We start from the raw sequence: 27,878 nt of genomic DNA, 5'->3' as shown, positions 1-27,878 counted from the left end.
TGCACTGAGTAGAATTTCCCTTAAAATATGTTAAATAAATAATAAAACTCCTAGAATGCTAAAAGGCTTATAACCATTTATTACCAAACAGCTCTCACACCAAAGTTCCTCTGCAAGTCACAGCCACTATGCACAACCTGATTACAAAGTCTAATATTTACAAAGGTACATATTTGGCATGACTACATAGCCAGTCAAAAAGACAGGAAAGATTTTCCTATCTTCTTTCTATATCCTTAAAAAGAAAATCAGTAACTAATTTACGTTTCCATAAATATATTTTTATTTTACATATATTCATGTTTCTGTAAATCATTTGTTAACTTTTTTCAACTTTAAAACATGTTAAGCTAGCAAAGTGAATTAACCTATCTAAAAAAACCCCAGGGAAATTTAGTATTCTATATATATTAAGAGTGGTGGCTTACTTGTACAACTGATGAAAGGTGATGCAAAAGCTGTTTTCAACCCCCTAAACAACTTCCTCATTGTAACAGGCAAATCAATGCCCTTCCAAAGATGTTCACACTCTAATCCTGGGAACCCATGAATATGTTAGGTTACATGGCAAAAGAGACCGTACAGATGAAATTTACGTTAAGGACCTTGAGATGGGGAGACGACCCTGCATATTTATGTAGGCCAATCTAATCCCATGAGGTGGTAAAAGCAGAAAACTTTCTCAGGATAGAAGCAGAAAGATGCAGAAGACATTAGAGAGGTCTGAAGGCCTAAGAAGGGCTTGATGAGTGGTTGCTGGCTCTGCATTAAAATCCACATGCAAGCACCAGAAAGAGACCTCCAGGAGCTCCTAGACAGCCTAAGGAATGTGGGCAGCCTCTAGGGGCAAAGACAGGACCCTGGGTGACAGCCCACAAAGAAACGGGAACCTCGGAAGGAAGCATATTCTTCCCCAGAGCCTCCAGTAAGGACCAGAGCCTTGCTGATATCTTGATTTTAGTTCAATGAGACACATGTAGGATTTCCAATCTATACAACTGTATGACAGTAAATGAGTATTGTTTTAATCTACTAAATTTGTGGTAATTTGACATGGCTACAACAGAAGGTTCCAATCTAGATGCATAAGGTTTAAAATTCAGCTTCGTGAACTTTTTCAAGTCAGTGGTTAACTTAAGAACTCTGCCACTTTCTCATCTGGACAACACAACACTTTTAGAATAATGAATTCCTTGTATCTTCAAACCTATACACCACCTAGTTTGCTGCTGCTCTTTGTTCTTAGCTCCATCTGCTAGAAAACATCTACATTACAATTCATTCGTCATAAAATCATCGTGGCATTTCTTCTCCCCAGTTTACTTCACCTGGCCATAAAGAAACTGCTAACATTTTTTTTAAGTTTATTTATTTTGAGAGAGTACGTGAGTAGGGGAGGGGTAAAGAGAGGGAAAGGGAGAGAAAGAGAATCCCAAGCAGGCTCCGCACTGTCAACATAGAGCCTGATACGGGGTTCAAAATCAAACCATGAGATCTTGACCTGAGCTGAAGTCAGACACTTAAGTGACTGAGCGACCCAAGTGCTCCTAAACTGCTAACATTAAAAAAGTTTTTTTTTCACAGATTTATTCAACCAAAACAAAAAAAGTAAATACCCAATAAAATGGGAACAATTAAGTAAAAATAGATCTATCTTCAACTGAGCATTACAGACTCACTTAAAATTAGACTCATGGAAATAAATTTTATACTTAGTTATGACATATTATAAGAAAGAATGTTTAACTTTAACCACTTTAATTATAATTACATAAAATTATACATAGAGATTACAACAAAGGCTTGGCAGTGGTTTTATTAGTAACACAGGGTTCGTTTCTTGTATTTGGCCAAATTTTATATATTGTGCCTACAAATTTTTTTGAATGTTTATTTGTTTTGACAAAGAGAGAGAAAGCACACAGGTGTGTACTGGAGAGGAGCAGTGAGAGAGGGAGAGAGAAAATCCCAAGCAGGCTCCACGCTGTCAGCGCAGAGCCCAATGTGGGGCTCGATCTCACGAACCCAGAGATCATGATGCGAGCCGAAATCAAGAGCCAGATGCTTAACTGACTGAGCCCCTCAGTGGCCCCTATATTTTATCAGAAACAATTTAAACGGCATTAAACTTGTAACATAATCCACATAAGATATCACCTCTCACAAATAAGATTTCCTATCTCTATTTACTCTACTTGATTAAGCTGTAGCAATTATTCTAGTACAGCTTTGGTGGGGGGGTGGGGGGTGGGGGAGAGACACTGTATAGGGGTGTGTGTGTGGGCATAAAATGGTCTTCTTTCCTTGTTAGAATATACATTTTTAAGGGACCACATCTATTAGTTCCTTTGTATATAGTCAGAATATCCTTTATAGTGCCTTTAACACAACAAGCTGATTTTAATAAACACTTTTTGTGCATTTCTAAGAAGGCATGAACATGTTCCATACAGAAATGAAAATATTCCAAGGACAATAAATAATAGAAAAGAATATATTGTTTTTAATTTATTAGTATCTTACAAGGCACCTAGAACACCCTCACAATAGTCACTGAGCTGTAAAAGCTTGTGTTGTTGAATGCAGGAAAGGAAATACATAGTTCAAAGGACTGCTGGAGGCTAGAACTGGGGATAAGAGAGGGTTGACAAACAACTGAAGCATGTGGACCACATTAATGAGGCTTTCATTTCAGTCCTCAATTGGTGGAAGTCCCTATCCACTAAACCTTTTTCTAGCACATGAATGCCCACACAATTTTCTGATTTCAAAATGAGAATGAACTCAAAAAGAAAACACCAAGAACTGCACCATGATGTACACTGGGAAAAGTCTCTTACAGAGATTGCATTTCTGATATAAAATCTATGACAGCAAGAGCTTTAGAGAAATAAATAAAAATGTGTACATACTGGGGCACCTGGGTGTCTCAGTGAGTTAAGTGTCTGACTCTTGATTTCAGCTCAAGTCATGATCTCAAGGTCGACAGACGAGCCCCATGTCAGGTTCTGCGCTGGGTGTGGAGCCTGCTTGGGATTCTCTCTCTATCCTTCTCTGCCCCTCCCCCCATGAGCACAAACATGCATTCTCTCAAAAAAACAAAAGTGTACATATTAACCAAATGTACTGCATTAGAAAAAAAATTTACAAGAGCAGTCTGTAATAATACCAACTGAAGGAAGATGTTCATTATTTTAAATGATTTTAAAATAAAGGGTTAATATAAGCATGTGTTTACAAATTCAGGATGCATTACAAGTTAATCCATGTGATGCAGTCCAAATATTTACTATAGGCTATATGCTGCTTTGCTGGTTTATTTTATCCTTATTTGATTTCTATTTCATTGTTGAGCTCAAATATGCTAACAAATTTAGGAGAAACAGTATAATAAATACATGTTTTTAAATTAGTTGTTCTTTAATGAAAGGCAAAGCATTACTTAAGAGCAGCTATTAATCTATTAATTAGATTACTAATTAATAATCTAGGGCACCTAGATTATTGGGGCACCTGGGGGGCTCAGTCAGTTAAGTGTCCGACTTCAGCTCAGGTCATGATATCACTGCTTGTGAGTTTGAGCCCCACACCTGGCTCTGTGCTGACAGCTCAGAGCCTGGAGCCTGCTTCAGATTCTATGACTCCCTCTCTCTCTCTGCCCCTTCCCTGATCATGCTCTGTCTCTCTCTCTCTCAAAAATAAACATTAAAAAATTTAAAAATAAATAAAATGTTAAAAAAAATAATTATAATCTGCCCCCATTCATTTCAAGTCTTGAGGTGGAAGGGTAAAAGAGGATACATACACTGTGGGGAAAGGCATTATTTCTAAGGAAAAAAAAATTCACACAACTGAAGTTCTCACGTGAGTTGAAAGTTTTCCTCTCCAGTCTCACCTGTTCATACTTACTTGTTTTTAAGTGACATAATAAAAATCATCTTTAATATACGCTCTTGATAATCTAATACCATTTTATAAGTATAATTCCATGGGTAATATAATTAGGTTAGCAAAGATATTTATTTACAATAAACTTCTACATTCACAAGAACATAGTCCAAGACCTTTATATATCTCCAAATTTAAAAATCAGTACATTATACAATTCACCCTAGAAAATGCAGTGATGTGAGGATGATAGCAAAGTCATGATGAGATGAGACCCATTAGATGACACATCTAATGATAGGTTCTTTACAGATAGCAGAGATAAAGATTTACACAAATTCTCTCTGGCATTTGGAAATTTAACTTTTTTTTAAGTCTAAGCAATTTTATTTCTTCCAATTGAGGAGTTCTTGGTATCACTTTTGAAAAAATAGTAAAGTCTTATGAAATCCATTCATTCATTCATTTCTTTTAAGAAGGCAAATGTAGTACTTTTCATTAGAAAAATCAGGTTTCTTTCCTTAATAGTGAACATCTTGAGGTTCTATCACCAACCAAACTTTAAAACAGGAATAATGAGGGGCGCCTGGCTGAATCAGTTGGTGGAGTGTACAACTCTCGATCTCAGGGTTGTGAGTTTGAGCCCTATATTGGGTGTAGAGATTACTTAAAAATAAAATCTTAAAAATTAAAAAAAAAAGGATAATTATAAAGGACCATCTGTCATGAATTGGTCTTCTGGGATGAGATGGTCTGAATAAGAACTATAAAAAGTACTTTGTGAACTCCAGCCAGTGTGATTTCTTGGTCCCATCTCCTCCTACCTCTTCTAAAAACTCGCCCCTTCAATTATTTTCTCTTAGTTTCACAGACTTCATTTCCCCCTTAACCTGTATATATTCACCTTTCCAATCTTAAGGAAAAATACAACTTTCTCCAACTATGAAACTCATGGATATTGTCTACTTTTTTCCTTGCTCTGCCAAGAGTAGGCTACACTCCCTTGTACTTCCACAGCATAATTTCTCATTTACTTCTGGACTCTTCACAGGAATCAGAATGACATCTGCACCACTACAGTGTTGTAGCTAAGCCACCAGTGACTCCCACATGCCTAATCCAACTGACATTATATAATTCTCAACTGACTTTTCTATGGCATCTGACAATGTTTACCATTCCCTTAGCATCTTTGATCCCGTTATCCCTTGTGTTCCTGTTTCATTCAAGATTCCTCATTACTTCTCACTGGTTTCTTTTTTAATTCACCTCCTACCTTCATCACTGCCCATTGCAAGTCACTTAAACACTGATGTTCTACATATGAGTTTTATCCAGGGCCATGTCCCCTTGTCACTTTATACTCTCTCCCTGAGTGATATCAACCATTGCCCTGATTTTACCCACCACCTAAACAGTGATGATTAGCAAATGAGTCTCTCTGTGGTGTAAACCTCACTCTTAAACTGTGGTCTGTATTTAGCCACTTACGAAACATTTGCCCCAGAGCTCCACAGGCACCTGAAGTTTAAAATGTCTTAAACTACCAAACCTATAATCTCAGCAACCATATTCATTCCCTAATCCCCTTGTCCTCCTCTATGCTCCTTCTTCATTAGTGACAACATCAGCTCTCAAGTGAGAGTAAAGTTCAGTCCAGTGTGAGTACCCACTGGGAGCCACTACTGTGCAGGAAGTACAGAATCCAAAACAAGTCACGACTCTACTATTTAAGGAAATAATTCCATGAGAAACACAGTTAAAATAATAAAATTATGTATTTTGTGTTTAATTCTATTAGAGATGTTTACAAATTTTGTGCCATGTTTAGGTGCCTCTCAAATGAAGTCAAAACTTTAAACTCCTTGCGAACAGAAAATGGGTCTTATGTTTTTATTCCAAGCTTATAACAGGTACTCAGTTGCTGATGAATGGATGGACACTACAAATGAATAAAAATAAGCTTGTATTTCTATAAGACATTGAAGCAAAATGTTTCTCTATGCTTAATTTAACTTTTAACTAGAGAACTAGGTTAAACTAAAAAAAATGGACACATCACTTCAACATCCTCAGAATAATATATATTGTTAAGCAATATCCTAGATTAGTAGGTTGGCAAAGTGTTAAACTAATTCTCTTTGAGTGTCTAAGTCCTGTAAAAAGGATTTGAGAATTTCTCTGTAGTGCTACTTTAATTTTTACAGGTATTTGTATCATATCCCAAATTAGTTTTATTGACAAATTTAATTAAAATGCAATTCATCATTCTTCTTTGATCATTAGAGGCACTAAACAAAATTAGACCTAATAATGATCTCTATCTCAACCTCCTAACGTCTATCCCCCCTAGGTAACATCTAAACTATATAGGTCATGCAAATCAATGATGATTACTATTTTGTAACAAGATTATCATTAGAACCTTTCAAATCAAATAGCATTATTTCCTATTTTTAACTAAGCAAAAGAAAGGTAAAAAGAAAAACATTACATTTAGACACCCAAAAAAGACAATTCAATATGCTTGAAATGCATATCACAAGGTTACTTTCTTTGTACAAGAGAAAGTGTCAAACTATGCACATCAGCTGCCACCCTACATACAGACGTCTCTGACATGGTAATAAAATGAGAAGCCATTTCATTTAATAACGATAAAAAAGAAACATCAGTTGGTGCATATTACATGTAGCATCTAGCCCTCGTTGCCTAGCAACCAGTCCTGAATGAACTCTGCTGAGAATGAAAGGCCTAAACGAATGTACAGTTTGTGCAAGTTTCAAGGACTTGAAGAGATGTGTCAGTAGTTAATCTAAATTCTAGTTGACAATTACCATACTGAGGTGGAGGAAGAAGAACCCATCATTATTGCATAGAATCAAGCATTAACTAAAGGTGAGATTCAGACGTTTAGGTTTATATCTTCTGAACCAGGTTTTATACCCGAAAAAATGTGGCAATATGACTTACAAATTACAAAAACATCATGCAGGAAACAAACAGAATATTGCTGTTATAATATGCATTCATTCATTCAATGAAACACATAATGAACACCTATCATGTGTCATATACTGTCCCAGCACTGGAAATACAAATTTGAAAGTCACCTTACAAGCTCTCAAGCAGCCCATACTATAATGGAGTCATCAGAAAGTAAACAAATGATTACCACATTTTAAGTTCTGTAATACACAAGTAGCCATGGGGATATTATGAAAACACATATAAAAAACATCAGATTCAAACTGGGGGGAGTGGCCTGGGAACTAAATAGTCAGGGAAAACTTATCAGATGAGGTAACATGGGCTAAGTCTTAAAGGACAAGCAAAAATCAGTTAAGTTACTGAAATGAAGGAAGGGGAGAACATTCCAGGCAGATGGAAAGATATTCTCAAGGGCAGAGAGGTCGACAACAGCAAGCTGTATTAGAGGAACTTCAGGCATTTGGTGGCACTAGAAGTTAGGGGACCAGTACTAAAAGCATCCAAAGAGACACAGCAGGCCCTTCTAGAAGGACCTCACATGCCACTTAAGAAGTTCAGACTTCCTTTGCAGTGAAATTGGGGAGACAGAGAATGATTTTAAGCCAAGGAATAATATAATTCTGGCAATCGTGTGAAATATTTTAGAGGGCAAACAGGGCAACAAGGAAAATATAGAAGAAGTTATTACAACAATAGAGATACTCAGGAGACAAAATCAAGAGATTTGGATGGGCAGAAGAGGGAGGTTGGGGAAGCAACTCAAACATGATTCAGTAACAGTGCTCTAAGAAATGCAAAAACTGTGTATAGTATTCATGCTAGTCAATCCAATGAAATGTTAGTCTGAACCATCCTCAACAACAAAACAATTATACAGAGGTTAAAAAACGTGTCTCTGGGAAGGAAAAGTTACCAGAGAGAAGAGTAAGAGAGGTGGGAAAGAGAAAGAAGTGAAAAGGAGTGAAGAAAAATAAAGAGCACTAACAGATACTAGAAATTAATATCCATCTAAGTTTCTGAATGAGAAGTAACATTCTAAGTTTTAAAAGAATAAAAAGTTGGTAGCTACACTTGTAGTGAGCACAGAGTAACAGATAAACTTGTTGAAGCATAATGTTGTACACCTAAAACTAAGGCAACATTATGCGTCAACTATACTTCGATTAAAAAGGTGGGGAGGGGGGATTAGATGGGAGGTAGGGCCAATTTTCTATAACTACCTTTTTATCCATTCTCACACTTCAAGCATGTGCCCAAAGTTTATTTACATCCTGTCTACTGAGTTGCCCACTCTCAATAACATCCATCCTAGGATCAGGTAAGTCAAAATATGAAGTGGGGCCCAGATTAACATTGCTCTGGTCACTATTAATCTCTCTATTTGATCTGACTCCTTAAAATATTAAAGCCAAATCTACTTTACATGTTACAATTCAAAGGCACAATTAGCAAATGCTTGGATCAGTATCATTTTCAAATTGTTACTCATTCTTTAGCTCAGAAATCCACTGTTTTTGACATTTCTCATCTACTTTTATGATGACATTTTATCTACTCTTGCCCTGGCCTTTGGCAGAAAACAATGTAATTCTAACTAAATAATTATAGAATTGTATTTTTTAAAACAACAATCAGACAGACTTCTTGAAACATATTTTCCAGAATGTTGTGTGATTAATGGATACCATATCAGTTTTCAAACCCTGACAAATAAGCAACTGAGATTCAAAACACATAAAAATTGAGAAAGAAATCTTGTAAAGCCATACTTTGTGCTGTTTGATACAACAGCAGGATCCTGATCTCCTTTCATTCTCAATGAATTCTGTCTAACTGAGCTCTGTGCAAAGGTAAATCCCAAAGACATTAATATACACATTTATACATAAGACAAATATGTCAATTAGGACAAGTGTTTAATTCACCAATATGTACTACTTGGATTTACTGAAAGCATTTCCTATTTTTCTTTTACTTCTTAAGCTTTACTTCTGATGTGAACATTTTGCCTTTTGTTTGTTAGAAGCAACAGAAAGAGGAGTAAAATCTTGAAAGAGAAATAGGTTGTGAAGAGACAAACAGAGATCAAAATGGAATAAATTAGGGTGATTCAGGGTTGCTGAATGAACTTGGGAAGTGTGGGAGGCAGGGAGGAAAGAAGTCACATACAAACAGGTTGTTTAGAACAGAAGCGGGCTGAGCCATAGTTGATATGTTATTGGCATTAAATTCAAGAACCAAACTCTCTCAAAACAGGTAATTGAAGAGAACTGGCAATTCTGGTAACCAGTGCAAGCAACAGGAAATTGGCCCTCAAACTTACTTTGTAATTCATGACATGTTTTGTTTCTATCGTTGGAAGGGAAGGGGAAGCATGTGTTGTCAACATGTGAATTCCACACAATCTAAGATAGCACAGTGATATATAGCCATTTAATAAAAACTTTGTCCCTCTATATTTAGGTCCCTTGGACACACTCAAAAAGAAAAAAAAAAAAGAATAAAAAAAAACTATAAGATGTTTGCCTACATGAAACTTGAAAACATAGGTATGATGGATAATGCACCATTTTCAAAAACTTTCAAGAAAAAAATGTAATAACAAATACACCTCAGAATTACTATCCTTTACATCTAAAATATGTAAGATCAAATAAAATCAGGAGATTCTAACCACATGAACAAATATACAAATAGTTAATTCCACTCCAAAATGAAAATGGATAATACAATGTTTTAGGATCATTCTTACTAAGAATCAATGAAATGTACTTGGTCACAATAGTATCCTCTGTGATTAACTATTAAATTAGCAATGGTTTTAGTTGTCCTCTCTTCTTCAGGGTACAGTAAAATGGGCGATCTTGTATAATATAAAAATATAAGCAGAATAAGGTTTTTGAAAAATACATATACTTAAATCTTTAAAATGGTTCATATGCCTTGACAAAGTAATTGCACTTCTGAGAACCTATGCTAAGAAAATGATAAAAAATACAGACAAAGATTAACATATGGCATTTTTTACACTAGTGAAAAGAACTGGAAATGATCTAAATGCCCCCAAAAGGATGAATAAACTACAATACAGTGATACAATAAAATACCATGCAATCACTAAAAATAATGTTTTTGAAGAGAGGCTAATAACAGAAAAGTCTTGCATTTATTTTAAAATGAAAAAAACCCAGCAAATTTAAAGTATAATTTCAACACTAGGTTCCAAAACAGCACAGAAGGAAGTATTACTTCTGAGTGGTAATGATGGGTTTTTCCTTTCCCTTTCCTATACTTGCTAATTTTTTAAAAAATAATGAGAATATATTATTCTTGTATTTAGAAAACAAATCCTACCTATTTCATCTATCCCCAATAAAATTGTGCAGGTCCCAGAAGTATGCTTTCACTTTGCATGTAAATAGCTCATTCCTTTGAGATCTTTCTGTAGTTAGTCACCTCTGCTTGTTTTAACTTCAACTTATCAACTAGTTCTACATACTTTCATGGAATTAAAAAGCTTCGAACAGACCCCAAAGTCAAGGGTAGCAAGTGTAATATATTAAGAACTTCAACTTGCATCACAGGATTAAAGCTAGGAACAAAAACTGTTAAGTTTTTAGTAACTGAAGGGGTTTTAATCACTTTAATACACTTTGCCCACTTTGATGCACTTGCAATCATAAGCATAAGAAGGGTTATGTCATCTTATTACCTGAGATGGTTAAGCAGAGGCTGAAGTCTCTCATCTGACTGCACAGCAGGCAAGGACCTGGCTGTTAACTAAAAGCAGAGAACAGGGTTAGTAAAAACAGCAAAGATCAATTACTGAACACATCTGAACACTAAATGCAAAACGGGGAGAGGGGGTACTTAAAATGTAAGCACATTTTTTTTCTTTTTTAAATTAAAGAATTGCACAGAAAGCTGACACATGTGAGTAAAGCTAACTACATGGCCCTAAGTTTTGCAGGGTAGGTCACTGGGTTTAGAAGTAAAGAAAAAGGAGGTAAAGCAAAGAATAAGAGAAGAATATCTTGAGAACATCTTTTCATGAGTTCATGAGAAAACTTCTAGTTATAAAAATATTATCTTTGTAGATGCACCTGGGTGGCTCAGTCAGTTAAGCGTCTGACTTTGGCTCGGGTTGTGATCTTGTGGTTCATGAGTATGAGCCCTGCATTGGGCTCTGCACTGACAGCTCAGAGCCTGCAGGCTGCTTCGGATTCTGTGTCTCCCTCTCTCTCTGCCCCTGCCCCACTTGCGCTCTATCTCTCTCTCAAAATTAAACAAACATTAAAAAATTAAAAAATATACATACATTATCTTTGTAAATAAAAATGGAAAAACTTCTAAATTTGTAGCAACCAACTTTGTAGCACTGAATCGTGGGATGATGAAGAAACTGGGGAGAGGAACTTTCATTTATAGCTAAGCCACTGTGAAATTGGTTACATGCAGAATTGGTTACACACACACACACACACACACACACACACACACACTTTTTCTCTCTCTCTACCATGTACTCCTTCATTCTGAGAACCACATTACTATAAGAAACCAAGAATATCTTTTAAACACACAAAAGCAACTCAAAAGTATTTAATATTGACAACTGACACCAAACTATCTAGAAAAGAAAATGTAAGATTCAAAGCCTTATTGTTAAATATTATACCTCAGGTTGAAAGTTTATCATGAAAATGTGAGCCTCTGCTATACTTTATTGCAATATTAATTATATCTCTATGTATCTCTCATTCTTTTCTGTTCTTAAAAGAAAGCCCTCTTATACTATAAGAATTTAACTCCCCCAAAGTAAAAACATTCATCCAAAGCAACCAGAGAGCCTGAAGTAACCTTATTAAAACACCAAAACAAATGTAAAAGATTTCTTCTAGATCCTATTATGTCAATATAGATCTTGAAATGTACCAGTGAATTATTTGACAGTTCACAAAACAGAACCTTCCTTAAGGCAAACGACAAACTGAAAGATAGCCTTTGCTTTTATACAGGGTATCCTTTCTAATTATTTCATACATTAATTAAAATGTTCTAATAACAAAACACATTTAACTCATAACACCTAATTTTTAGTATTATACAAGTAAAATAAAATCACTTTTAAAACATCTAATATATACTATGCTCGTGGGGAAAAAATGTTGACCAAAATGCCACATGTGAAGTCATTCTAATTAAACCATCTAATTAATAAAATGGAGAGACATTCCCACTTTGGGACAAGAGTTAACACAAGTCAACAGTCATCAACTAATTTAAAATAAAGTGAGACAGTCTGCTGCAAATTTAGCATAGCCAAAAGACTCTCAGTACCTCTAAGAAATGTTAAATCTATACTTCATGACATAAAATGTTGTATGTTTTATAAGGTTTTATAAACAAAACACTTTTGGGGCACCTGAATGGCTCAGTCAGCTAAGCATCCAACTCTTTTTTTTTTGTTTTTTCATTTAAAAAAACACAGTAGAGAGCCTGATGGCAAGGCTCAAACTCATGAACCACGAGATTATGACCAGAGCCGAAATCAAACGCTTAACCGACTAAGCCACCCAGGCACCCCGCATCCCATTCTTGACTTCAGCTCAGGTCATGATCTCACGGTTTGTGAGTTCAAGCCCCACATTGGGTTCTGCACTGAGAGTGTGGAGCCTGCTTGAGATTCTCTTTTTCTGCTCCTCTCCAAGTGTGGACTCGCTCTCTCTCAAAATAAATTAACTTAAAAAGAGCCAAAATTTTATAAACACAACACTTTAATACACACAATATCTGCTAGTGTCAAATCCCTTAATAAAATGTCATCTAAGAGATTGCATGGCTCAGAACCAGAGTTATGCTCAAAAAAGAAAATTTATCTAGATATTTCAAAAGTGAATTTTCTGAAAACAGATGGAGAAGACAGACTGGGCTTTTTCAGTTACTTCTATCAATCTACATAGCATGCTTTCTAATCAAACTGTCTTTTCTAAATGAAAGCAAACAAAAACACTCCAGTAACTGCAATATATTTCAAAATATATTGTTCATTCCATACAGAGAATATTTCTCAACTCAATGCTATCATAATCTTAGCCTTCATTTACTTTTTCCTAAACTATTAATACATCTCCACTCACTGTTGTTTCTGCTTCCACTCTTGCCTCTTCCCTAATTTATTCTCCACACAAAGGCCAAATTGAAATTTTCAAAATGAAAGTTAACCATTCCCCTCATTAGGCTGAAGTTATTACACCTGCTCTTTCATTAGACATTCTACAATGTCCTGTTGAGCCACACTGCTGAAACACTGGGCACAGGATGAGTGTGACTGACGACAAGCACACTTCAGAGATACTGCAGGTTCCGTTCCAGACCAACAAAAAAGCAAATATTGCAAAAAAAGTGAATCAAGTAGATTGTTTGGTTTCCCAGTGCACATAAAAGTTATATTTACACTATATTGTAGCCTATTAAGTATGCATGGCATTACATCTAAAAAAATGTACTTACTTGAGAAGTACTTTACTGCTAAAAAATACTATCCGTCCTCTGAACTTTCAGCAAGACATAATCTTTTTGCTGGTAGAGGGTCTCGCCTTAATGTAGATGGCAGCTGCCTGATCCAGGGTAGTGTCTGCTGAAGGATGAGGTGGCTGTGGCAATTTCTTAAAATAAAAGAGAAGTCTGCCACATCCATTAACTCTTCCTTTCAGGAATGATTTCTCTGTAGCACACAATGCTGTGTGATAGCATTATACCCACAGAAGTTCTAGGGTCAATCGTCTAAAACCCTGCCGCTGCTTCCTCAACTAAGTTTATGTCATGTTCTAAATCCTATGTTGTCATTTCAACCATCTTCACAGCATCTTTACCAGTACATTCCATTTCAAGAAACCACTTTCTGTGCTCATCCATAAGAAGTAGCTCCTCGCTTGTTCAAGTTTGATCATGAGCTTGCAGCAATTCAAGCACATCTTCAGGCTCCACTTCTAAGTCTAGTTCTCCTGCTATTTCCAACACATCTGCAGCTACTTCCTCCACTGAAGTCTTGAACCCCTGAAGTCATCCATGAGGGTTGGAATCAACTCCTCCCAAATTCCTATTAATGTTGATATTTTGACCTCTTCCCATGAATCACAAATGTTCTTAATGGCATCTAGAATGTTGAATCCTGTCTGGGTTTTCAATTTACTTTCCCAGAACCATCAGAGGAATCACTATGTATGGCAGCTACAATGTCACAAAATACATTTCTTAATTAATAAGACTTGAATGTTGAAGTTACTCCTTATATATTGTATTGGCAGGCATGAAAACATTAATCTTGTTCTATATCTCCGTCAGAGCTCTTGGGTGAGCATTGTCAATGAGCAGCAATATTTTGAAAGGAATCTTTTTTTCTGAGCAGGAGGTCTCAACAGTGGACTTAAAATATTCAGTAAACCATGCTGTATACAAATGAGCCATCATTCAGGCTTTGTTGTTCCATTTACAGAGCACAAGGAGAGTAGATGTAGCATAATTCTAAAGAGTCCTAGAATTTTCGAAATGATAAAGAAAGAGCATTGGCTTCACCTTAAAGCCACCAGTTGCCTTAAGGCCTAATAAAAGAGTTAGCCTGTCCTTAGAAGCTTTGAAGCCTGACACTGACTTCTCCTCTCTAGCTATGAAAGTCCTAGATGGCATCTTTTTCCAATATAAGGCTGTTTCATCTACATCGGAAATCTGTTGTTTAGTGGAGCCACCTTCATTAGTTATCTTGGCTAGATCTTCTGGATAACTTGCTGCAGCTTCTACATCAGCACCTGCTGTTTCATTTTGCATTTTGATTCTATAGAGACAGCATAGTTCCTTGAACCCCATGAAACAACCTCTGGGAGCTTCAAACTTTTCTTCTGCAGCTTCCTCACCTCTGTCAGCCTTCACAGAATTAAAGAGAGTTAGAGCTTTGCTCTGGATTAGCTTTGGCTTAAGGGAATGTTATGGCTGATTCAGTCTTCTATCCAGATCATAATAACTTTCTCCATACAGCAATAGGCTGTTTTGCTTTTATCATTCATGTGTTCACTGGAGTAGCACCTTTAATTTCCTTTGAGAACTTTTCCTTTGTATTCACAACTTGACTGGTACAAGAGGCCTAGCTTTAGGCCCATCTCAGTTTTTAACATGCCCTCCTCACAAAGCTTATTTCTTTAAAGTGAGAGACAAGTGAACACTTGTCTCATCTGAACACTTAGAGACCATTTTAGAATTATTAACTGGCCTAAGTTCAAGATTGTTACACATCTCAGGGAACAGGAAGGTCCAAGGGGAGAGAGAGAGAGGGGAATGGGTGGTTGGTCAAACACAACACAGAAAACGTTTATCAATTAAGTTTACTATCTTCTGTGGGCACAACTTGTGGTGCCCCAAAACAATTACAATGGTACCATCAAATATCACCAATCATACATCATCGTAACAAATATAATGATAACGAAAATGTTTGAAATATTGGCAGAATTACCAAAAAGTAACATAGAGACAAAGTGAGCTAATGTAATTTGAAAAATGGCACCGATAGACTGGCTCAATGCAAGGTTGCCACAAACCTTCAATTTATAAAAAAAAAAAAAAACACGCAGTATCTGCAAAGCACAATAAAACAAGATATGCCTGTATACAGTTTCTGCCAATTGCACAAGACACAACGGGAGCATATCAGGTAGAAATCTGCCATAGCTCCAGTTTCTGGAACACATATACTTAATGATTTGACTCCCATCTCACCCCTTCCCATTCCCTACAACTTATTTTCAAACGTCTTAGTCACTGACAAGAATAATTCCTCAATCACTGGTCAATGCTCTGAGTAAAATTATTTCAAGGAAGATTTTGAATCTTCCAAAGGTTTTTGCTTTCAACTTTTAAAACAATTAGCATTTTCAAAAAGAGCATGTATCTCTTCATGGTAAGCAGATGAGGTTATAAAGCTCTTTCCAAAGCTCTTTAAAGCCATCTGCTGACCTTTTGCTGACAGAACATAAACCTCATTTTAGGGACTGCTGGCTCCGTCATTTCTTCTGAAATTTCTTTCTGAGCCCAAGTAGCTATGAGTTCATTACCTGGACTATGAGGGGCACTGCATCCCCAGCACTGGCATAACAGATATTTAATAAATATTAATGTGTCACAAATCCAAAAACTTCCAAGTGTATAACTCCATGCAAATATATCCATATCTACATCTCATGGTTGAAGCTTTTCAAATTCATGCTTTGAGCAAAACTAAAGCTAAATCAAAACTGAATCACAACTGTCAGCCTTACAAAAAAGCAATACACTATCATAAGATTTTCAACATTAAAAACTTTTCTCTATACATGAAATGAATAATTGTCTAGTTTAAATAGGCTTTGGTTTGCACATTTTGTTCGTTGTTTTTAATTAAAAAAAATACAGCAATGTCCTTGACATGTAACAATGAAAGAGAAGGAAGATCTATCACAGTTTATATCTGTGATGGCTAAATGGGATGTTTGAGGTGGGGATGTTTCATGGGAACCATAAAAAAAAGTTGGCATAACATATACTTTATTTCTTATTACTATTGAGAGGTTGGGGTGAGCTGTCAGAATGTCCTTTCATTATTAAGAATGCATCTAGTAAACTGAATTAACTAATGCAAGGCTTGTGTGGTTTTTAGACAAGTATAACAGATTACTGATTCTTTTTTTTTTTTTCAACATTTATTTATTTTGAAAGAGGGAGAGCACTGGAGCAGGGGAGGGGCAGAGAGAGAATCCCAAGAAAGCTCTGCACGGCCAGTGCAGACCCCAACGCTGGCCGAACCCACAAACCATGAGTTCATGACCTGAGCCAAAGTCAGATGCTTAACTGCCTGAGCCATCCAGGTGCCCCAAGATTACGGATTCTTAAAAAAATGTCATTTTAACGGTCAGTATCACTGAGTATATCTAGCATTTTGCACTATATGTAAGTACAAAAAATAAGGGATTCTGCCATCTAATAACTCTCCTTTTAAAAATTTTTTAAATGTTTTATTTATTTTAAGAGAGAGTGACAGCATGTGTGCATGCATGCACGCAAGTGGGGGGAGGGGGAGGGGTGAGAGGCAGGGAGAGAGAGAATCCCAAGCAGGCTCAGTGCTGTCAGCACAGAGCCCAATGCAGGGCTTGATACAACAAACTGTGAGATCATGACTTGAACCAAAATCCAGAGTCAGATGTTTAAACAACAGAGCCATTCAGGTGCCCCTAACAATTCTCCTTTTAATGCCAATAAATACCACACAGATTCAAAGGTACAAAACACAAGAGAAAGTCTGCAGGCATGTGGTCCAACTTTGTCACTATACTTCTGAGGAAACCAGGATCTCTTTTTTGTTTTTTTAATGTTTATTTATTTTTGACAGAGAGAGAGAGACAGACAGAGAGCACTAGTGGGGGAGGAGCAGAGAGAGAGGGACGCACAGAATCCGAAGCAGGCCGCAGGTTCTGAGCTATCAGCACAAAGCCCAGCATGGGGCTCAAACCCACACACTGTGAGATCATGACCTGAGCCAAAGTCGGATGCTTAACCAACTGAGCCACCCAGGTGACCCAGAAACTGGGTTCTTTAGACCATAAGCAGCTAGCTACCGCACTCGCGTAGAACCTGTGCTAGCTCCTGAAATCAGCATCCCCACGGTAGACAGCACTCTCCACTATTCCCAGCAAATCACACTACACCTGTAAAGCAGTCAAAGGCCCTTGCCTGATCCCAGTGTGATTCTGTCTCCTCTTATTTCCTTCACTTTTCAGAACAGGGCAGTGCTCTTCAAGAACCACCAACCCATAAACTTTCAGTCTTGAAGATTCCCAAATTTTGCACTGAAGGTTCCTTAGCATTATTTGCAACTTGGCTCAAATGTAACTTCTGCCCACAGGCCTTCCCTAATCACTCGTGGTAAAGCAGCACCCTCTCTGCAGGTATTGTTATTCAGTCATCTCACAACATTCATCACTATCTGAAATTACCTTATTACTCTGCTTACTTGTGTCTTTCTCTTCCCAAAAGAATATAAACTCTGTCTATTCTGTCTTGCCCCCCACTTTTCCCCCACTGCTTAAAACGGCATATGGTGTGGCATACAATAGGCACTCAATAAATACTGTAGAGAAGATGAAAGATTCACCTCGCTCAAACATTTCCAATGGAACCATGAGCTTAGAAAAGTCTCCCCTAGACACTGGCCTTTTTGGTGTTGCATTTCTCAAGTTTTCGTAAGTAAATATGACCTATCAACTAGAGGGACCACACACATTTCTCTTTTCATTTCTAGCTGACTGGAGTATCTTAAGTCCTCCTTTTACAACAAGGGGAAGCACTCAATGCAGTTCAAACTATAGCTCCCTAGTTCAAAGGAAACAAGTAGCCCAAAAACACTAGTCCAGGGGCACCTGGGTGGCTCAGTTGGTTAAGCGTTCGACTTCACTCAGGTCATATTTTCGCGGTCAGTGAGTTCCAGCCCCGCATCGGACTCTGTGCTGACAGCTCAGAGCCTGGAGCCTGCTTCAGATTCTGTGTCTCCCTCTCCCTGCTCCTCCCCTGCTTGCACTCTGTGTCTCTTTCTCTCTCAAAAATAACATTAAAAAATTAAAAAAAAACAACAACAACAACATAAACCGGTCCAAAAAAAAAAAAAAAAACCAGTCCAAAACTCAAATTATGGATATACTATAACAGTAATCTAAATCTAAATACTAAAAAGTAATCACGACATAGTTCCTTCCTTCTAATCTATGTCTTTTGATGTGGGTTATTTTTGTTTTGTTTTGTTTTGGTCATTCAATAATAGCTACAAATAAAACAAAAATGTCTACTAAAATATAATTTTCCCAACAATACTGAAAGTTTAAAACATACATCAAAGTTAAAAGTCTTCTACAGTGAACACCCATTAAAAAACCATAACCTAGGGGCGCCTGGGTGGCGCAGTCGGTTAAGCGTCCGACTTCAGCCAGGTCACGATCTCGCGGTCCGTGAGTTCGAGCCCCGTGTCAGGATCTGGGCTGATGGCTCAGAGCCTGGAGCCTGTTTCCGATTCTGTGTCTCCCTCTCTCTCTGCCCCTCCCCCGTTCATGCTCTGTCTCTCTCTGTCCCAAAAATAAATAAACGTTGAAAAAAAAAATTTTTTTTTTAAATAAAAAAAAAACAAAAAAACCATAACCTGGCAAGACACATCCGCATCAAAAATTTACAGAAAATGAGTCAGGAACAGTGTACAAGTGATTCTATTCAAATACAGCTCACTTAGATGTAAAAAAATGAAAAAAGTCCTTTGTCATTTATGTAAATTGTTACATAATGAAGGAGCTATGTTAAACAATTTTCAAGATACTATTGTTAACTAAATGGGATGCACTTCCTGGTAGAGAAGTTATTTTGAAAGGAGTCTTAAAACACTTCCAGCTCAAAAGGACACAAAGTTGCAAGAAAATTTAAATTCAAATAGCAATTAGAAGATTAATCTACTCAAGGATGGAAACCATAGATATAAAGCATGCTTGGCTCTCCTATCTTTTCAAGAGTAAGGCAAACACACAAATATTTCCTTCTGAGACTTTCCACTCAAATCAGATCAGCATGGAAAGAGTAATTTTTAGAATTATGATCCTGGAGGTAAGTACATGCATACATTTATTCTGCATACATTTGTGTTTGAAACAGTTCAAGAGAGGAAAGTAAGGCTGAGTGATTTTCTAGCAGTATGAGGAACTGTTTGTAGGTGAGTGATACAGGTATCTAAGATAAAGAATCAAACTATTATAGAAACAGTGGCAAGGAAGTGGAAAGGAAGACATGAATGTGAGAAGTATGAAGGAGGTATACTCCGCATAATTTTATGCCTAAAACAGAAGCATATGCTATAGAGGACATCTAGGCAGGTAGATTATTCTATTAACTGCAACATAGCAGCTATAGGAAGAGGAGGTTGGGAAGAAGAAAGGCTATCAAGTGTTTTGGCATGCTGAATTCGAGGTGCTTCTGAATACCCAAGTGGCTGAATATGTGGAGCTAGAGCCCAGGAGAGGATATGGTGTTAAAGATATAAATTTAGGTGTTATCAGCAGGTAAGTCACAGGTAAAATAATGGACTGGCAAAAAAGGCCAGGGGTTACACATAAAGCAGTGATGTCCAACTGTTATTCACGAGTAGGTTATAGAGCCCAGTGTGGAGGGTTCATTCCAAGCTACATCCAGGAAAGAGGACTGATTGCCAATATCTGCTCTGGATATGGAATGGGAGATTAGAGGTTATCTGCCTGGTGTGGGCTATCCCTAGTAGGAGTAATCAGAAAAATAAGGAATTTTGCCAATAGACTTAAAAGTTTATAACACTGATTCTAAGAAATTACAGATTTACTAGAGAGAGGGAGAGAAAGAAAGACAATACAACCAACAGCTCCTTTAACTCTTTCAATAAACACCTGGAATAAATGAATTACAGTTTGTAAAAGAAAATGTTCGCTAAGGAAAGCATTCTGCCTCCAGCTGTGAAGCTGCTGCTCTTAACATGTTAAAGGAGACTGTGCTATCAGCCAGTTGTTATTTTGAAGCAGAATTTTTAAAGGGCCCTGTAGAAAGGGGAAAAAGAAATCATGATTTTCTTCTTCAAATGATGGGCATGAAGGGAAGGAGCAAAAATACACAAGGAGCTAAACTACATAGGTAAATACGGTACATGATTCTTTAAGAGTCAATAGACATTTCAAAAACAAAGGTGACTCAATCAGTTGAAAATGAAGAACAAAAGGGTGGCTTCATTTTAAAATAATAAATCCCTTCTTTCTGAATGACTCGCCCAACACTGGCTAAATTAAAACACATAAAAATGACAAGAAAACAATGCTCACTTGGAAAATATTGCTCAATTTTGTTCTCTGGGGTTTTACCCTCTACCACTGATTTCACCTTCCTTACAAAACTCAAGAGGAATGACAATATGCACTAATATCAAAGTTGTACCTTAAAAGAACTCCAAGATAGGTAATCAGCACGAGTTAGACCTTTCCTTTCATACAATCTTGTTCTGCTCAAAGAGGCAGAATAGTACTTACTCTCTCTTCCAGTGATATTAGGGCAATGGCATTTATATATATCTACAAATGACAAAGACACCAAATTTAGTGTTTTTTGTTCTGGTTTGGTTTTTTACTTTTTTACTTTTAATAGACTTTATTTTCACAGCAATTTTAGGTACACAGCAACACCGAGAGGAAGATATAGAGATTTACCATGTACTCATCTGTATAACCTCCCCCATTACCAATATCCCCCATGAAAGTGGCACAGTTACTACAACTGACGAATCTATGTTGACAAACCCAAAGTCCATAGTTTACACTACGGTTCACTCTTCGTGCTATACATTCTATGCTTTTGGACAAATATATAATACATGTATCACCACTTTAGTGTCATACAGAACAGTTTCAATGCCCTAAAAATTCTGTGTTCCACCCATTCATCCCTTCCTTTCCTCTCCCCTCTCCTCCCCAATGCCTAGCAATCACTTATCTTTCTACTCTGCTGTCTCCTTACTTTTGCCTTTGCTAGAACACTGTAGGGGCCACAGGCAGACCACCCCAAGATGGACCACTTGGGCATAAACATTATGTTGAGTTCAAAACAATCAAAACCCAGCAGATTCAGGAAAAGCTCTTTACTTCCCCTTCAACTGCCTGCGTATACTAGAAAGAGAGCTATTAACAGTGATTCCTCTTTACCTAAGAAACTTCCCTACCTAACAGGGCAACCTTGGTTTTGCAAACATCTCCTCACCTTCCTGCGAATGGTTTTCTCCCCTATGTGTCCTCAGACCATATCCATCTCCTTTGGTCATACAAGCAGTGCGTTGTCACGCTGTCTTCAGAATTTCCATGTCCATATCGATTCCCCATACATATGCTATTAACTTGAATTTCCCCCCCCCCCCATTAATCTGTCTCATATCAGAAGGACCCAGAGGGAAAGAAATCCTTCCTCCCCAACAATATCACATAGTTGGAATCAGAAAGTATGTAGCCTTTTCAGATTGGATTCTTTCACTTAGCAATATGATTTTAAGATTCTTCCATGTCTTTTCATGGTTTGATAGCTCACTTCTTTTTAGCAATCCATCATCTGGATGTACCATGGTTTACTTATCTATTCACCACCTGAAGGATGTCTTGGTTGCTTCCAACTTTTGGCCATTATGAATACAGCTGCTATAAACATCCATGTGCAGGTTTTGTGTGGACACAAGCTTTAAACGGGTGTGTTTTTAAATTAAGAACAAGTGTGAATGCTTTTCAAAATGCCTTTATAGTCTCATTTCATACAAGATTTGAGATGGCTTCCACTGCACCTTACTTCACCCAAGAATACCAACTCAAAATCTAGAATACTAACACTTTTCTAAATTGAAGATGCATATATTATGCTTATGCCTCAATTCTAAGAGATAAAAATTTATAGGTTGAAAAAAAATTTTTGAAATCTAAAGGCAACAATTTATTTAAATGGAGGCCTTACAGCAACAAAAGATATAGCTCTAGAGAGCACAGGTTGCTGAACAGAACTATCACTTTTATTACTGGGACCAAGGCAGATGCCAAGTAAAATTAACTTTTAGAAGCAGCTGCTCTTTTAACTTCATTGATGTTAACCAATGGAAAATCCTGTTCTTTTTGAACTCCATTTTCTTATAATAGCAATGGATCCCAATTACAAATCCCAAACTGTGAGAACCCACATTATATTCCCCCTTCCTCCTGGAACCAAGTTTGTTGCCCAGTTTCATGTTCCCCTTTGGCTGCCTGAGATGCTGTTCATCACTAATCCTAACACTCTAGTGCTCAGATGCCCACAGTACTTTCTGGTTTTCACTGGGCTCACACACACATTATCTTACTTGATCTTCAAAACAGACTTGGTTTCATCAGTACAATGCTTCAGTACATGAAAATTTCCCTATCAGGTAGCCTCAAACATGATTTTCAATATGTAGGCTCTAAAAACCAACCAACAACCTTATCAAGCAAAACGCATAGATTTCATTTGAGCTCTAAACATGCCCAAGTAGTTTAATTGCCAAAGAATATTAAACAGTGCAGAGTTAACAAGATATTTCCAGTTCAGGGGTCTGGATGATATGAAGAACTGAGAGAGTAAACCTGGGAATAACACAAGCAGACATCCCAGTGCTGATTTTTGATCATGAAACCTATGGTGTGAAAAGAAGCTTGTTATTCAGAGGCTAACCTAAGCACCTTACTGATGCTCTACATCACTTAGAAATGTAAAACAATTGCTTGAGCAAGGAAAAAAAGGTATTAAGAGATATGCAGTGATAAATGTACATGGATCACTGGATTTTCTTCCATAAAGTAAAACACCCATAAAATCATTTTACTTCTAAAATACTCCAATAATTTTGGTTCAAAATTCTCAAGCTACTATAGCAAGCAGTTTCACAATTAGGCTTCTCACAAGCCAAACAAAGATCTGGCAAGTGGAATTTGACACATTTTGTTTTTCATGTTGGCACCCAAGAGATAATGCATTGTCAAATTTCTGTTTGTCTTCTTAAAGAACTGCTCTTGTGGAGGCAACAGCAACACAGCCAGCACTCCTCATGTTTTTACTACATGCAGGGCATTTTATTAGAAGTTCTATACAGACTGTTATCCTCACAATATCCCTAAAAGTGATATTATCCCCAAGGCACATGAGGGCTTCATAAACTGTTCAGCCAAAGACACCTGGAACACCCAAGTAAAGGCAACAGGTGACCTCTGTGTCCTAAGCACCAAATTTTTTTTAGCCTCATGTATTTGTCTTACATACTTATCCAAAATTTGCATTTGATTCTAGAACCTGTCCTTCTTGGTTTTACTATAGAGATGTTTACTTTACCATTGAGTAAAACAGTACCATTACTGTCCTATCTATACTTTTTACATTCCCTAATATATCTAGTCATAAATATTTGGCCATCCTAAAGCTTTAGAAAACATAATATACCACATCTATACTCTTTACAGCTTCCCTGAAAGAAATCTCCAGTGCTACATTTGCTATAGGGAAGTCAGCTGAGAGGATTCTGGCCCCTGCTGGATTTCACTGGCCACATTCTCTCTCATTTTGTATAACTACCACAATTACACAGAGACAGAACTGACATTTGTTCAGCCATAAATCTTTATATGCAAAGACTCTAAAAATCACTTAAATTCCTAGGTTTTTCATTCATTTAATAAATTTGTGAGGCAGTAACAGAAGTTCTAAAGTTCCTTATTCATTACATTTTCATTCATCATTTCTGTCTCCCAAAACATCTATACCATATTTAGTTAAATTTACATCTCTCAATTTCCCATTTAAGGTAAGAAATATACTTATCTGGGTTTTCCACAACCAAACTGTTCCTTTTCTGTTTGTTATTTGTAACCATGAATCTTGGGCAAATATTATGTGGAAGTTTTTCATAAAGCTTCCTAAATATGCACATAAATTGTACTATGTGCACTGAAATTGCCAACTGCATCTATAGGCTTCTAGTAAATGTTTAAAAGACTGCCCAGACAGAAGAGTGGCTTTCATAGTGCATGCTATTTATCTTCTTTAAGTAGTACAGTCCACAATTCTTTAACTTCCTGCTGAGTCTGTTTCCTGGTATAAATGGCAGACATAAGCTACACATTACATTGGCAATCTTATCTCCATTCTAAATATTACTAAACAATGTACCACTGCTGATACTGGAAATTTTAATTAAACATAATCTATTCTGCACTACACTTACATACTTAAATTTATTAAATAATCTAAAACTAATGTCAAAGGGTCTACAATTATGTTCATTAGTAAAGTGAAGACACACACAAAAGATATGTAGGTCTAAGTACATATTTTAATTTTCTACAAGAATTCTTTTTCCGTTGACATGGACTTTTACTAACACTTGGAAGTAGAGATAGAGCAATAGGGAGTGCAGCAAAGGGGGTGGATAGTATCTATCAAAACAGCACCAGCATTCTTCACAGAGCTGGAACAAACAATCCTAAAATTAGTATGGAACCAGAAAAGACCCCGAATAGCCAAATTAATCTTGAAAAAGAAAACCAAAGCAGGAGGCATCACAATCCCGGACTTCAAACTGTATTACAAAGCTGTATTCATCAAGACAGTATGGTACTGGCACAAGAACAGACACTCAGATCAATGGAACAGAATAGAGAACCCAGAAATGGACCCACAAACATATGGCCAACTAATCTTTAACAAAGCAGGAAAAGACTATCCAATGGAATAAAGACAGTCTCTTCAGCAAGTGGTGCTGGGAAAACTGGACAGCGACATGCAGAAAAAGAACCTGGACCACTTTCTTACACCATACACAAAAATAAAATCAAAATGGATGAAAGACACCAATGTAAGACAGGAAGCCATCAAAATCCTCGAGGAGAAAGCAGGCAAAAACCTCTTTGATCTTGGCCGCAGCAACTTCTTACTCAACATGTCTCCGGAGGCAAGGGAAACAAAAGTAAAAATGAACTACTGGGACCTCATCAAAATAAAAAACACAGGTAGCCTACAGAATGGGAGAAGATATTTGCAAATGACATATCAGTTAAAGGGTTAGTATCCAAAATCTATGAAGAATTTATAGACACTTCTCCAAAGAAGACATCAGATGGCCAACTAACACACGAAAAAATGCTCAATATCTCTCATCATCAGGGAAATACAAATCAAAACCACAATGAGATACCACCTCACACCTGTCAGAATGGCTAACATTAACAACTCAGGCAACAACAGATGTTGGCAAGGATGCAGAGAAAGAGGATCTCTTTTGCACTGCTGGTGGGAATGCAAACTGGTGCAGCCACTCTGGAAAACAGTATGGAGGTTCCTCAAAAAAACTAGAAATAGGGGCGCCTGGGTGGCGCAGTCGGTTAAGCGTCCGACTTCAGCCAGGTCACGATCTCGCGGTCCGTGAGTTCGAGCCCCGCGTCAGGCTCTGGGCTGATGGCTCAGAGCCTGAAGCCTGTTTCCTATTCTGTGTCTCCCTCTCTCTCTGCCCCTCCCCCGTTCATGCTCTGTCTCTCTCTGTCCCAAAAATAAATAAACGTTGAAAAAAAAAATTAAAAAAAAAAAAAAAAAACTAGAAATAGAACTACCTTACAACCCAGCAATTGCACTATTAGGTATTTATCCAAGGGATACAGGTATGCTGTTTTGAAGGGACACATGCACCCCCCATGTTTATAGCAGCACTATCAACAATAGCCAAAGTATGGAAAGAGCTCAAATGTCCATCAATGGATGAATGGATAAAGAAGATGTAGCATGCATATATATATATATATATATATATATATACATACATACATATATATACATACAATGGAGTATACTCGGCAATCAAAAAGAATGAAATCTTGCCATTCAGAACTACATGGATGGAACTAGAGGGTATTATGCTATGTGAAATCAATCAGAGAAAGACAAATATATGACTTCACTCATATGACGACATTAACAGACAAAACAGATGAACATAAGGGAAGGGAAACAAAAATAATATAAAAACAGGGAGGGAGACAAAACAGAAGAGATTCTTAAATATGGAGAACAAACAGAGGATTACTAGAGGAGTTGTGGGGGAGGGGGGTGGCCTAAATGGGTAGGGGGCATTAAGGAATCTACTCCTGAAATCTTCGTTCCACTATATGCTAACTTGAATGTAAATTTAAAAAATAAATTAAATTGATAAAAAAATAAAAATAAAATAAATTTTGAAAAGAGGGAGTGGATAGGATTTTTATTAAAGCATCAGTAACAGCGATGTATTATGTGACAAAACACTGTCCTTGGGAAGGCACTTGAAGAAATGGAGGGTCTTGGGTTGTTAAAAACAACTGATCAACAAGGATACTTAAGAGTTCCATTTCCTTCCACAGCTGAACTTCAAATCACTGATCCAAATGTATAGTTCAAGCATGGTAGCCCCAGATGGCTAACAACATATTTCTAACATTTATGTTAACAGATGCTGCAAAATGTATTCATTTGTTTAGTACTTCAGCTACTTTTTCTTGCCTTTATGACCTAATTTTCTTGCTGTCTTAAAACACCTTGATTTCTTCCTTGATAGAGACTCTTTGTAGATATAGCAAGTGTTTTTAATTAAATGTAAAAAAGCCCAGTGCTCCTTCACATCTCATTCATAGCTTCTTTCTCTAACCTGAAGCGAGATACTGCACTATTTTTGGATTCATTAAGTAGTCCTACAGTTTTCCTCTAAAAGGCGCTTCAGTCAGTTAGGTGTCCGACTTTGGCTCAGGTCATGATCACATGGTTCAGGGGTCCAAGCCCCCATAGGGCTCTGTGCTGACCGCATGGGCCCTTCTTGGGATTCTCTCTTTCTCTCCCCCCCTCCCCCGCTTTCTCTCTCTGCTCCTCTCTGACTCATGCTTTCTCTCTCTCTCTCTCTCTCAAATAAACTTAAAAAAAATAAAACTATTATATAATTTCTATCCTCTAATAAAGAATTTGTATATTTAGGCCCTTCTGACATGAGCTTCTTGACATATGTGACTAGCTTCCAATTACACAAAATTAGAGTCTTGTGATTAATTATAGAACTTCTGATTATATTGAAAACAAATCAGAATAGGAAAAATAATTTCCATTGCTAGGACATAAAAATCAGTGACAAATTCCTTATGAAAAGGAAATAGAAAAGTATAATCTCTTTACTGTGGTAAAGACATTTATTTAAACAATGCCAACTGGACTTCTCACCTCAGTATTCTATCAGATAAGATGCATTTTCAAAAGGGTTTATCATAAACTTAGAGACAAAATTCATCAATATGATTAAGGAAGTAAGTAGGAATATGAAATAAATGTATTTTGAAATGCTTCAACAAACACAGCAGGGTACCCCAAATGCTATT

General features: G+C 37.0%; 1 protein-coding gene across 2 annotated transcripts in view; it reads right to left on the bottom strand.

Moving 5' to 3' along the window:
- The window catches only part of PRIM2 (DNA primase subunit 2), a 348,531-nt gene that overhangs the window by 159,295 nt on the left and 161,358 nt on the right, over positions 1–27,878 (bottom strand). For both annotated transcript variants that reach the window (XM_045498644.1, XM_045498645.1), the window contains exon 8: positions 10,592–10,659. In XM_045498644.1, the coding sequence (XP_045354600.1) occupies positions 10,592–10,659 (68 nt within the window). The remainder of the gene's footprint in view (positions 1–10,591; positions 10,660–27,878) is intronic.

This window comes from Leopardus geoffroyi, chromosome B2 (genome assembly GCF_018350155.1).
Source record: "Leopardus geoffroyi isolate Oge1 chromosome B2, O.geoffroyi_Oge1_pat1.0, whole genome shotgun sequence".
Lineage (NCBI taxonomy): Eukaryota > Metazoa > Chordata > Mammalia > Carnivora > Felidae > Leopardus > Leopardus geoffroyi.
The sequence above is the reverse complement of the archived record's forward strand: the minus strand, read 5'-3'. Positions and strand labels throughout refer to the sequence as shown.